Source organism: Pavona decussata, unplaced genomic scaffold (genome assembly GCF_977016875.1).
Source record: "Pavona decussata unplaced genomic scaffold, jaPavDecu1.1 SCAFFOLD_468, whole genome shotgun sequence".
In the NCBI taxonomy this organism is placed as follows: domain Eukaryota; kingdom Metazoa; phylum Cnidaria; class Anthozoa; order Scleractinia; family Agariciidae; genus Pavona; species Pavona decussata.
Window position 1 is genome coordinate 2,445,928 of NW_028145806.1, and position 14,073 is coordinate 2,460,000.

The 14,073-nt window shown below is 41.1% G+C and overlaps 1 protein-coding gene across 1 annotated transcript; it reads left to right on the forward strand.

Annotated features, from left to right (window-relative positions):
• The first annotated feature begins 6,072 nt into the window (after positions 1-6,072).
• On the forward strand, positions 6,073-10,892 carry LOC146450456 (uncharacterized). Its single transcript, XM_085100536.1, has 4 exons — positions 6,073-6,217; positions 6,260-8,780; positions 9,819-9,891; positions 10,057-10,892. Exons 1-2 carry the CDS (start codon positions 6,073-6,075, stop codon positions 7,192-7,194), a joined length of 1,080 nt encoding a protein of 359 aa, XP_084956662.1. The 3' UTR covers positions 7,195-8,780; positions 9,819-9,891; positions 10,057-10,892.
• Positions 10,893-14,073: the final 3,181 nt, after the last annotated feature.

A 14,073-nucleotide genomic window follows, 5' to 3' on the forward strand; every position in this document is an offset into this window, starting at 1 on the left:
CAAAGGCTTTGATAAAACTTTGTTGTAACAGATTGTATTATCTGTTTCCTACATTTCAGGTGCAGATTTTCAGAATGTTGTCCAGAATGGCAGAATCTCCATGAGCGGCCCTGATGCTTTCTACCAGTTCTGCTCCAGTGTTGGTTTAAATAATCTATTTAATTTCATTTTTGCTTTTATTTCAACCTCCCGACACATCAACAAAAGATCTGAACTCAAAAAGAAATGCACTGGTGCCTCATTGTACCAATTATGCTTTTGTTTATCTTTGAAATGTGATGTTTTGCAGAAAGACAATGCACTGTTCCTGAAATTTTGTTATATGACAAAGATCGCTTGGTACTTTCATCTGCTCTGGAGGGGTCAAAAAAGAAATTTCTTCATTTTATTTTAAAAATTCTATTGGGTGACATAGTGAAAAGTACCACAGAAAATGACCATTTAGTGACCTTAATGATTGATGACTGGACAAAAGTTTACACGGAAGGACTTCAGTGTCTGTAAAATTTCTGCACCATCATCATCCAGGTCACCAAAGAAGTCAAGGCCATTCCTGCTCTAGAACCCAGGAAAATTCACAACCCTGTAGGCATTGACATTAACAAACTGTCATGTTTTGTTTTTTTCACAACCATTTTGTTTCAACCGGTCCAGAATTATCTGTTTTAATTTTTGATCCACTACTGGAAAGGCATCGCTTGGAATCCCACGATTATCATGCTTCTACAGCTGTCAGAAGGATGCGATCATTTAGTGATGCGCACCTTTTTGACTTTGTAAATTTACTTTTAAAGTGCAGGAATAACCACAAAACTGCCTTATGGTTGGTGTCTCAAAGCCATCTAAAGGAGTATCTTCCAAGGTTTGTGGTTTTAATGTCTGGGGATTGACCCTCACAATTCTTCCCCCTTCACATTGTGCAAAGGGCATGTAATTTAGTTAAGCAGGGAGACACACCAGATCCCATCACTTCTGTTATCCCTTGTATGGGTGCACTACATGTCGTCTACAACAGCGATGAAGACATTGTCAGCAACTTTTTGCCCTCTGTGTGGTCTGTATACAAGTCGGGGTTTTTTTAGCAAGAATCTCGCAGACAAGCCCAAACCTTAGGGCACACGGTTTCTCCTTGAGATAACCTATAGAGGGTAGACCTTGGTGAGAAATGTAGTTAAAACAGTCTTTCATAAGTGCAAGGATCTTCAATACGGCACTTTACTTAACCTTCTGGAAACTTACATTCCACTTCCACTTGCCACCTACAACATTTTGTTAAAGCTACATCGTCTGGAAGACTACTTTTATGCTATCTTCAGGTTGTGGGTTATTTTATTTTTTCTTGTAGAGCTACAACAAGTAATCTCCGGTTTGGTTGAGTAATGTTTTGTTTTGGAAGGATGGTGGTTGCAAAAGAAACATTTACAATGTCTGCTAAGAAATGTCATTGGCATCGATGAGTATTTTATGGACCATGTGCACAGTGTGATCAGAAGGCAGACAAAGGTAAGTGATATGGATGAGCAAATCCGGGAAAAAGTGCACAGCATCTTTAGCTCGAGTGAAAGACAAGCAAACTGGTGCTCCACCAAAACACTATCCAAGAATTTTCTTTTCAGCAGGCAGCAATAACGCACCTCTACTGCAAGGCAGCATCTGTTTTGACCATTGTCTTCATTCAAATTACTTCAAACCAAAATGCAGCCACCCTCTTGCCCAGGCAACCAGGTCAAAGGAGAGATTGCTCCGTTTTGTTTGAAGCCGATGAAAAGCTACATTCTTCCTGATGGTTTCAACTTCAATCCACAACCTGATCCATACAAGAGATGTGACAGCCCCTCGTGTCATGAATCATCAGAGGCTACCTGGGAACTATTTGAAGGTTGATGGCACTCTTCCCATTCATCTTGCTTAGAAGAAACTAAAACTTATTTAATCTACAAGGATGGCCTTCACAAAAACCTGCCGTCCCTTGCCAAAACAGCAAATGAAGCCTTTCTTCAGAGATCACAAGAAGACCCTAATGATGATTACCAGGAGGATGCTGATGTCAGCGTGGAAGGCAATACCAATTCTGACGATGAGCATAAAATCCACGTTGTTGGTGAAGTTAATCTTGATGCGATCTTGAAGCACTTGAGGAGACAAATTTGCAGTCTCCACATTCTTCAACAGTCAATCAAATCAGATCTACTAACCACCCAACATCAGTTTTAAAACCTCCCCATTGTCCCTTGTGTGGACACAAAGGTCATGGTTGTCACAAAGAGACCAGCATAACTGGGGAAAGGGTTATAAATTGCAGTAATTGCCCAAATCAAATATGTTGCCAGGGTGGGGGGGGGGGAGCTCTTTGTTTATGTTCATGGTGTTCTCCACGCAATTTCTCTTCAAGTTCTACTTCTTTAGGTGCGAAGGGTACTCTTCACACTGCACCCTGTACTCCCCACGTTGTTTTTCAAAATCAGAGGGATGTGACTGAGTGGATATTACCTGTTTGCCAATCAAATGTGGCTGGCCAGTCTGGAAGCAACGCATGTACCATCACTGCTGTTTTAAGTGCCATCAATTTTTATTACCAAGTGGTTTGGTCCTCCCAAGTCCAAAAAAACAGTCTCTCTCAGGCATTTGTTTCTATGGTTAAAGAAATCATGATCCAAAGAAACATTCTCCACCAGTGGCTAGGGTGTTCAAACCGAAATTTTAGTGCCCAAGAAGTTATCCAGCACCCTGTACTGGGTGTCAGTACAGTGGCAAGACGTGGAGATGAATACCAGTTCACCTCCTTCCAGCAATTTGCCGTGGAACTTACCACCATTGATACATCTCAACAAAGGAAACACGCTGCTGTCATCATTCTTCCTCTTGATAACTCAATGCTCTTCTCATTGAAGAAATAGAGCAACTGACTCTCCTTGAAAGCCACAGACACATGGGAATCGGGGAAATTGTACAGTATTGTGCAAAAGTAATGCAAACGAAATTCAACAAATTTCGCAAATATTCGACAACAATTAGCAAAATTTCGTTTCAGGCGATTTTTCGACTATATTTCGCTAGTCCTATTGTTTGAGTGACAACAATATATCGCGGCACTCCGCGACAGTTCGAGCGAAATTTTGCGGCACTCCCCGATACTTCAAGCAAAATTTCGCAGCACTCTGGGATAGTTCGAGCGATTTTTCGACGATATTTCGTGATACCTATTGTTTAACCCTTTAACCCCCAAGGCAAAACGACATTTTCTCCAGATCCAAGAACACAGACTCAATATGCATGTATGATATACCATTTTAAAGCTACTCATGAGTGTAGTTCATAACTGATATAATTATGAACGAGAAAAGTTATGGCTTTGAGATAAATGGCTTTAAAACGTAAAAATTTTAAAGTTCAAAAACGTCCCAATCCTTGTGTATATTAGGTATACCTCTAAACTATAGCTCATTTTGCAGTTCTCAACATGTTCATTAATGTGAGAGATGCTTTAAGACCCACAACTTCTAGGGGAAAAAAGCTGAAAAGTTATGGGGGTGGTCAACCATATCACATATGGGAGGGGGTTAAGTTTTTATCCTTTTAATGAGTAGATCTTCACAAGATCATCTCCGTGTCAAAAATTCATAGAAATCTGTCAAATATTGAAAGAGTTATGGAATTATGTGCCAATTGGCACTCTTGGGGGCTAAAGGGTTACAACAATATTTCGAGCGAATTTTCTTTTCTCTTTCCAGTGACCTGTTTCGGCGCGTTTCTTCTTCCCCCGTATTTTTTTTTTAAACACATCCGTTCATTGTTGTGAAATAAAAACATGCTTAAATTTTTCATTTGCTACATCAATTCTTAATCAAACTTCAAACTCAATGAAACGAGCTAAACTGTGCAAAATTGCAGCTTTTTATTTTGCGGGATGTAAGACGATCGCTTCTGAAATATTTTCGCTGCGCAAGATTATACTTGATTGAAGTTGAACCTTTCGAATGAAAACTTCCAAAAAACGAATATTTCCTTATTTAAAATGCACAACATTTACGATAGAATTCGGCAAGGAACCGGAGAAACTTCAACTTGGCCGTTCGCTTCCCTTTTGAGCAGACTTTGAAAGCCGCCGCAAATGTTTACATTTTTGGCGTAGCGTTACAAATTTGCATAAATATTATCGAGACCATCTCCAAAGGCAATGTCACGTTTTCTTCATATTCTATCAACTTTTTTGGATTGTAACCATGTCTCCCTCTGACAGATGACTGGGTTACTTGTTCATTAAAGCTAGTTTTAACAGTAAAGGAAGCGAAACTAAAAAATGCGACTTCTTTGGCCACTGTTTTACAAGCTGCGAATGGAAACGCGCAATTTCGCTTTTAACTTGGCTAAACCAAAACGCTGCAGATACTTAAGCTTGATTGTAATCTTTCGACTCAAAACTTCGAAAAACAGCATTTCCTTGATTAAAAACGCACAATACTTTCGGTTGTTATTCGATTTGTTATTTTGAGTTTCGAGGATGGAGGAGAGAGTCGTGAAGTTCGTTTATTATTTCTTTATTTGGCACGTACCAGCGAGCATAAATTTGTGGCGTCACTTACATTTGGACGGCTTTGTTTTCACTGTACCAATATCGCAGAGGTAGTGGGTTCGAATCCTGTCAAGCCTGAATTATCCATTCTTTTTTTTTCACTCTTTATTTTCATTACCGCTTAAGTAGTGTTCATAACCATGATGATCACTCACTTTACATCAGTCGAGGTTTAGCATCTATTTGAACCCGTGAGACCGAACGTGACACTTTTCAATGGCCCATTATCGACTTAACGCTATAATGGGTTTTTTTGTTAACACGATAATGGGTTTTTTTGTGAGAGCTCAAGTGTTTCAAGCTTTGAAAGCTTACGTTACATTTCATTCTTCGGACTCAGGGAAGTTTACCTTTATTTAGCGTCGTCCTCTTTTTCCTCGTTGTTTGGCTACAGTTAGGCTTTTGCTTAAGCGGCCGTTAAGTCCTCCTATTTTTCTAAATCCATGGCTAAACAGAGCGTTTTAATAATGGGGCACTCCTTCGTTCACCAGCTTGCAGCGTTTGTGCAGAAGAAGAGGCAGCTACATTCTTTTGTTAACCTTCATACTATTGCTGATATTCATTTTCATGGGGTTGGGGGGCGCACAATTAAGAAATTTCTTAAGTTTGACTTAGAAGTCGTGCGCCAAATAGCCCCAAAGGTTATTATTTTGGAGCTAGGCTCCAACGATCTGGTAAACCTCTCGCCACAGACCGTCGGTTCAGAGCTCGAAAATTTGGTTCGGGAATTGCACGAGGCATACTCAGTAGAATTTGTTATGGTAGGGCAGGTACTACGTCAGCGTACGCATGACGCGGATGAGTATAATTGTAAGGTGGGCAAGCTCCACCAGTATCTTAAAGTAGTGCTTGAGCAGTTGCCTTTTTGCTATTACTGGCGACATAGAGGTTTCTGGAACTCCAAAAGAGACCTCTATTTACCCGATGGAGTCCATCTTAACAGTTTAGGCAACTACAAATTTCTTTGTAGTATTCGAGGGGCTGTTTTGAGGGCTATAAAGTTAGTGGGTGTGCCCCCCGAGTAGTTGGGCGCAGCTTGTAAATGTCAAATGCCACGTAGCCATTCTGATCCTTTACGGCAAAGTTACAAATTATTTACATGGCGCAGACCTTTTAATGATGCAATACATGTATATACAGAGACTTTGCAGGCTATTTTGCATTTTGTATTTGCCTGACTTGCACTTGACATTCATGGCGTAATTAGTGTGTTATCACCTGGCGGCCATTGTTTTACTACATTAGTGTGCCCAACACACTCAGGCCATTATAGGACAAATGTCCTTTTGCAATGCCTCGGATTGTTTGTTCTGGCTTCTGTGTAAGCCAGATTTGTCTGTCCGCCTGCCATTTGTTTCAACCTAAAATCGCCACTAGGCTCGGCATTAACCTAATTGCTGCCCGCATAATAGAACAGGGGGAGTACACCCGCTAAGTTTGAGCCTTACATAGTATTCATGATGTACGCTTAGGTAATTTTATTCTAATTTTTCATAAGCATGCCTCCTAAACGAGACTCCAAGCGCCAGGCATCAAAAAGAACAACACCAGCGGTATCCACCAAACGGCGCAAATCAGAAAGTCAGTCTGGGTCCTTGCCTGAAACAACAGCGTCCACCTCACAGTTCAGCCCCACCGAACTGAGTGAGTTGATCTCTAGAGCGATATCAGGGGCTTTGCAGTGAGCCGGCATCGGCAATTTAAACGTCGCTCCCACAGTTACTGAACCAGGAACGAGCACTCAGTCCACTCAATCTACTCAGTCGCAGCCCGCCGCTGTTGATGAAGCCACCTCAAAGGAAATTGCGGACCTGACGAACACCGTGGCTGCTGGTAGGCTAACATTTTCGTCCAAGAAACCGGACGAAACATTTTCGAGTGTCACTTTCGACCTTGAGTCTCGTGTTTCAGATCGTATCAAGGCAAAGATATGGGCAAACGAATATGTTGATGTCGGGTCCCTCCTGGCCGTATCACCGGAAGAGTTCAAATATCGGATCTCTGTTACAAATGACCATGATCACCCTAGTCTTTGCCTTGAGCACGTTAAGCAAAAACGGCGTAGCTTATCCATTGACCAATGGGTGACGGCATTCAATGTGTTTGCAGCTGTTTATACAATTAAGGTTCCCATTGCGATAAGTTCTTTGCTGAAGTATTGCGAGGCGGTCAGGGACATTGCAACGAAACAAGGTAACTGGCGTTATTATGATGAGCAGTTCCGATTTCTTTGCCAGTCTAAACCTGGCAAATACCCATGGGATAGCGTAGCTTGGGAATTATGGCACCAGGCCATGCATAGTTCCCTCACCACCTCACGTCAAAACTCAAACTATGATTTTCGAACTCGTCGGTCCAATCAGCGTCCCTTTCAGTCCTTTCCCAAAGGGGTGTGTTGGCAATTTCACTCCGGACAGTTTTGCAGGGGCTGCAATTTCAAACACTCGTGCTTTAAATGCAGGGCAGTCCATCCCGCGAGCCAATGCAGCGCTACTAGAGCGCACAATATTACAAGCAGCCCAGCACCTAACATGCCCTCTGGGAGTGACAGTCAGGGACGAACATCTGTTGAGCCACGGGCCAACGCCGGTAGGGCCCGACCGGCTCTTATTTTACTTTAAGGGTTATACAAGGCTTTGTTCACGGTTTTTCAATACGATATTTTGGTTCTTTATTTACAATTCGATCCCCAAATCTGAAAAGTGCCATAGACAATCCCACTGGCGTGAATGATAAATTATCAAAGGAGCTTGCAGCAGGCAGAATTGTAGGTCCTTTTGACGCACCCCCTTTTACGTCTTTCAGGGTATCTCCATTAGGCATTGTTCCCAAAAAGCTTCCGGGAGAATTCCGGTTAATTCACCATCTGTCTTACCCGGAGGGGTCATCAGTTAACGATGGTATTCCTAAAGAGTTAGCCAGCCACCGTAAAATATGCAACTATCGATGATGCTGTTCGACTTATTAAATCGCTAGGAAAGGGCTGTTTTCTGGCTAAGACTGACATTAAATCAGCATTCCGTATCATTCCCGTAGCCCCTAGTGATTTTCTGTTGCTCGGGATGGAATGGCAAGGGAAATTCTATTTTGACAAATGTCTCCCCATGGGGTGCTCGTCATCGTGTAATATCTTTGAAACATTCAGTACTGCGCTAGAATGGATTGCTAAAGATAAATTGCATGCTTCGTCGATCATTCATATTTTGGATGACTTCTTATTTATTGCGCCCAGTGAGACAAAATGTCAAGTAAACCTCCAAAATTTTCTTTGCATGTGCCGACGCATAGGCGTCCCGATAGCCGATGACAAAACTATGGGACCCGCCAATGCTTTACAATTCGCTGGGATCACCTTAGATACCATATTAAAGGAGGCTCATCTTCCAGAGGACAAGCTTGTCAAATGCCGTACCCAGTTAGTTGATTTTTGCTCTCGTAAAAGCGTTACACTGAAAGAGCTACAATCTTTAATAGGGCTTCTCAATTTTGCCTGCTGTGTTGTGGTGCCCGGGCGCGGTTTTCTGCGCTGTTTAATAGACTTGACCAAGGGCGTCCGGAAACCCACACATCACGTCAGACTAACCAGGGAAAGTAAACATGATATCAACATTTGGCGCGAGTTTTTGAGCGCGTACAACGGCAAATCCTTTTTCCTCGGTTCTCGATGGGCCACTTCCAGAAACCTCAATGTATTTACGGACGCGGCAGGTTCTCTGGGTTATGGAGCAATATTTGGCAAACATTGGTTTTTTGGGGAATGGCCAACCGCTTGGAAGCAATTCCATATTACTATCTTAGAATTGTTTCCTATTGTCTTGGCGACTGAGATTTGGGGACCGTTTATACCTGACAAATGCGTGGTTTTCTTTTCCGATAATCAGGCAGTTGTTGACATAATCAATAAACAAACTTCTAAGGATCGTACAGTTATGGTTCTGCTTAGGCGCTTTGTTCTCTGTACTCTTAAATACAATATTTTGTTTCATGCTAAGCACGTTGCTGGTTGCGTTAACCGCGAAAGCGACGCTTTATCTCGCTTACAGGTAGAGAAGTTCAGATTACTAGCGCCTTATGCAGACGAACAACCGACGCCGATTCCAGTGGGCTTATTACCCAACAACTGGCCCATCACTTGAACGAGCTTCTGCACTCAGCCATCACTGAGGGATCGCCTAATACATGGGCTGGGGCAGCATGTTGGGCCTAGGTCCTAGTTTTATTTTAATATTTTGTAATATTTTACCTCGACAAAGGTTTCAGGGACATGTCAGCGAGTGGCCTGGTGCTCCTTGTGCCTTCATACCGAATTTTTCTGTCATCTTTATTCTTCATCGTTGTTGCAGTGCTTATTAGTGCGTGCGTGCCTGCGGCTTTGGTTGGGGCTCGCCACAGGATGTGGCTTGTGGCTATTTTTCGCCCCAACTTAATTCACTGAATCAAATACTATGAGTTTACACTTAAGCGATGTTTACTTGATTAATTTTGATACCTTAGCATTTGAATGGTTTGAAATAAACGCCACGTGAGTGGCCAAATTAACCCAATAAATGTCTCCGTGATTCAGTGAGTCCTGGCCGCGTGCACGACCGCAATTATACCCATTTTAGTCTTCCATGTGTGTAGGTTTTATATAGGCCGCGCTCTTGGCATAAATGGCCCATTATTGACTTAACGCGATAATGGGTTTATGCTGGGGCGGGGCCTTATCTTATCTTTCAGTTACAAGCTGCAGAGGTGGTTAGCCAAGATATAACGATAGTGGGCTTGACGCCACACGCAGAGTGAGCTATAAATTCGCGGATTCCGCAATCGCTCGCCCCTTTTTTCTGCCAACGCCGATCGTGAGAGCTCAAGTGTTTCAAGCTTTCGAAGCTTACGTTACTTTTCATTCTTCGGCCCTCCACCATCCCCTTGACTCCTCCTCTGCTCTTGCTACCTCTTATTGGGCTATTTTTCGCCCCAACTTAATTCACTGAATCAAATACTATGAGTTTACACTTAAGCGATGTTTACTCGATTAATTTGATACCTTAGCATTTGAATGGTTTGAAATAAACGCCACGTGAGTGGCCAAATTAACCCAATAAATGTCTCCCTGATTCAGTGAATCCTGGCCGCGTACACGACCGCAATTATACCCATTTTAGCCTTCCATGCGCGTAGGTTTTATATAGGCGACGCTCTCGGCATCAAAATAGCCTTATGTTCAATCCATTTACAAGCACTATCATTGTTTTGTAAACAGGCTGAACGTAAACCTGCCAAAAGAGCAAGGAAGATAAAAGATGATCAAGACAGTAGTACAAACTCTGAACAAAGTATTATAATATTTTTCAAATTATTTTTTTTCCTTACAGGTAACATGATTCTTTCAAATGGCAAAATGTTTATAATTGGGTTAAGAAATAATGTGAAGAATATCTAAGCAATTTTCTCCATAGGGTGATATAAACACTGACTCTTATTACTTTTCCTTCTTCTAGAACTAGATCCTGGTCCTTCCGAAAAATCAAGCACCAAAGAAAGTGATAAACAGGAAGACATCACAACTCAAAGTTCTGTCATCGTGATATTATGTTATTTTGAAACTAACTCAATGCGAGATATAGTTGTCAAAAAACAGTTGTCTCCACTTGCAAAACAGCTTAATGTTAAATATAGATCCTTGGGAAAATATCAAATCTGTGTTCCTTTGGCTAAAGCACTCATTTTAAAAGGTTTTGTTGCAGTACAAATTGAACCAGGGAAAAAGATCTACTACCATTGCTTGAAAAGGAGTAAAGTTGTTGTTAAAAAAATTGAAAATTGCCAAACATCAGCCTAAGCGTGACACCTCTAAAGAGGTGCGGGCCAATGAAGAGGAGGATGATGGAGATGAAGGAGACACAGACTCTGTAAGCACTGGCTCTTCCATTTGTGATTACTGTTTGCTTTCAGAGTGCAAGTGTCATGAAGAGCACCAAATGTCGTTGTGTTACAGTTATTAAAGGTTGCTTTCAAAATCATGTAACTTCAGAGAGAAATTTTATTAGAAACTTTGTATCTATTAACCATAATTCTTGGTGCCATACATTTATACTTGCTTGTCTATGGCCTGATGTTTAGATTTACTGTACATTTTGAATAATCTGAGTGTCTATGTTTCTACATATTAAACCATGTTGTGATCAGTGAGTGTTTGCAGTGTGCCATTACTGGAAACTTCCCCTTTTTTCCAAGGTTCTAGTGTTAATCAATGTTTCCCAACATTGGCATTTTAAACAAGCATCCTAATATTGAAAGTCCTATTCCATACATTGGTATTTAAAAACAATATCCCCAATGTTGGAGGATTAAATCCCATTATTGGAAAGCTAAATATAGTATACCAACATTGGAGGACTGTTTCCCAACATTGGGATTATAAAAGTAGTATACCAATATTGGAAGATTGTTCCCAACATTGGGATAGTAAATGTAGCTTACCAATATTGGAGGACGTTTTCCCAACATTGGGATTTTAAATATAGTATACCAATATTGGGGGATTGTTTCCCAACATTGGAATAATAAATATAACATACCAATATTGGTATATATAACACTTTACCAATGTTGGTCTTTCATTTTCATTTTCCAATGATGTCCCAACAATAGACCAATAAAAATCCCATCTTCTCCCAATGTTGGAATCTTAAATATGTAAATATTACCAAAACATGCAGCAGTGCATTTTATTATCTTTATAATATCAGACATATTAGGAAGTACTTATCCAGAAGTAGCACCGAAACACTAATTCATGCGTTTATAACATGTAGACTTGATTATTGTAACAGCCTTTTGTATGGGTTACCGAAATATCAGCTAGTGCTCGTTTGGTTTATTGTGCTCCGAAGTCGTGCCACATCACGCCTCTACTTCTCGAGTTACATTGGCTGCCTGTTTGTTATTGTATCAAATATAAAATAATTCTTCTTACATTTAAGGCATTGCATGGTATGGCGCCTGATTACTTATGTCATTTAAGAGCGACTTCCCACAAATATCGACCGAAATCAACTTTTGGTGGCACAAGTCAAAAAATCGATTTCGCTCATATTTTGCTTATAGGTAGGCCCTAGTAAGAAACAAAACGGGCTGTAGTTAGTTTTTCAAAATACGGCTTCCTTACGCGTAAACATGCGAAAAACGAGTTTCAGTTCAGTTGAGCCAAAATCCGCTTCCCGCCGGACGGAATTTTCCTTAACTTTGGCCGGCCGCGTACCAATCCACAGTCTGTCACGGATCTTGAAATAACATCTATTGTTTTTCTAGGTCTTCTTCTTCTGTTCCACAGAAAAACATTCAAAACTTAGGTTACTTTTATGCCCGAAACTGATCTAGAATAACGTGCTATAAATGCAAATTTTTAACAACCAAATTTTCGAACTTAAATACCGGCAATTTTACCCATGGGCGATAACTTAGATTATCATAAAATGACTTTCTATGGCTTCACTGTGTACTTATCAATCATAATATCAAAACAAAGGTTTGGGTAAATTATTTTAAGTGACTCGCAGGGCTTCGAATTTATCACCTACCCTGGCATTTGCATCGTAAACAATGGCGTGACGTAGCCGGTGACCGCGAACTACGAAAGCCAAAAGAGATTAAAAAACGTGCATCATTTTGAGAATTTAAGGTACGGAAAATAAGCCGATATCTTAATTAACAATCCAACATAAGATTTGGGCATTTCGCGCTCGATGTGTCGACGACAAGTTCATTTTTAGTATTTCATGATCATTTCATGCATGTTTTAACAAGAATTTAACATCGAATTCTTCATTAACCCGCACTGGGGTTATTTCTGTACTCTTACCCTCTGAATCAAAAGAACTTTGACAAAACAATCCAGTTTTCGAATTAATAAACATTTCTATATTTTTCTAATAAACAACTCGCAAGCTACACGGTTGCGTGACAACCATGAACCGGAAGTGTCACCATAAAGATTTGTACGTTTCAATGTCTTCTTCTCCCATGATGATTTGAAATTGGGGATAAAGACGATTTTAAGTGACTAGTTTTCGTAACTAATATCCGTTTGCTTCCATACTTTCGCACACAAAATAAATATACCCAGAAACGAGCAAATTATATTGGAAGTCCAACAAAGCATTTTGAATGCCGTCAAATTTTGTCGGTATGTTAATTGTCCCCCTTAATTCATCCACACCTGATAAAGAGGAAACGACTTCTTTCTGGAGAGAAACGAAAAATAACTAAAACAGAACATTGAGTCAACAATTTTAAGTCACGAAGTAGCAATAAGGACATGCTACGGCTCCTATACATTTGGTATTTCTGGGCGTTTTCCATTTACCAAGATACTCGGGAAATTCCGGAACATGCTTTTTTTGGTTCGTTCCACTGAAAAATTTTCCGAAAGAATGGAACTTGTGAAAAGGTAGTCCCGTTTTCCTGTTGGAAACCTTTCCGATGGAATGGGGTGTCCCATTCCATAATTTCACAAAGTTTGACCAGTTCCAGGCCGTTCACGACCATATCTTCGGTAAGGAAATATGGCGGCTTCTTCTACTCCCTCAGTGACTTTCCTATCCTCGAGTAGTACTTTATACGAACGCTCGGTGTGTCATGGCCTCGCTCCAGATTTTCAAACGTTAATTTATCACAACTGTGCCATGTATGTAAGTGGTAAGTGGTATTATCGAAGAAAACATTACATCTCACCCTTGGAATCTTTGAGTGTTCCGAAAAAAACCTTGATTTTGGTGAAGATCGGCGCGTCTCATATAGGTTGCAATCGTCGCCAGGATAGGAATGTCATCATCATTTTTTGAATTCACGAGACTCTCTTCTTCCAAAGACCGACTCTGCAATTTCGTTTCACCACAACAATTGTGCATTTTTGGTGCGGAATACATCGGACGGAGAAGGAAATGGATGGAACACGTTCTTCACCGATAAACATTTCCCACCGAAATTCTCGGAATTTTACAGAATCTTTTGGTAAATGGAAAACGTCCGCTGTGTCTACCTTCTCTCCTATTTATCCAGGAATACCGTAAACTGCCTCTTATAAGCCCTGGGGCCCGTTTCTCGAAAGTCCCAGTAAAGGCTGGTTTCCATATGATCGCGGATCGCAGATCGCAATAAGGTCTGCGATCATCTGCGATCATATGGAAACTAGCCTTTAGATAGAACATGGTTCTCTCTTCTGCGATCGCCGGCGATCGCGATCGCAGGATCGCAGACGATCGCAGAAGTAGTTTCCATATGATCGCAGACGATCGCAGACCTTATTGCGATCTGCGATCTGCGATCCGCGATCATATGGAAACCAGCCTTAACTTACCGGGCCCGATAAGTGTCTTTTGTGATAAATGTTTCTCAACAGATAAGCCCAAATCGTCATCGTCTTGATGTTTCCTGGCGTTAAAAACGTGGCCGAATGGGCAAGAATAAGCTGAACCTCGTTCCCTGCATCTTGAAAACCATAACAGGTCATAACA

What these genes read in the sequence shown, in the direction of transcription:
- LOC146450456 (XM_085100536.1), top strand. Translation starts at nt 6,073, where the DNA reads ATGCCTCCTAAACGAGACTCCAAGCGCCAGGCATCAAAAAGAACAACA. An exon ending in GTTCAGCCCCACCGAACTGA is followed by an intron (nt 6,218 to 6,259) that starts GTGAGTTGATCT and finishes CTTTGCAGTGAG; the next exon opens with CCGGCATCGGCAATTTAAAC.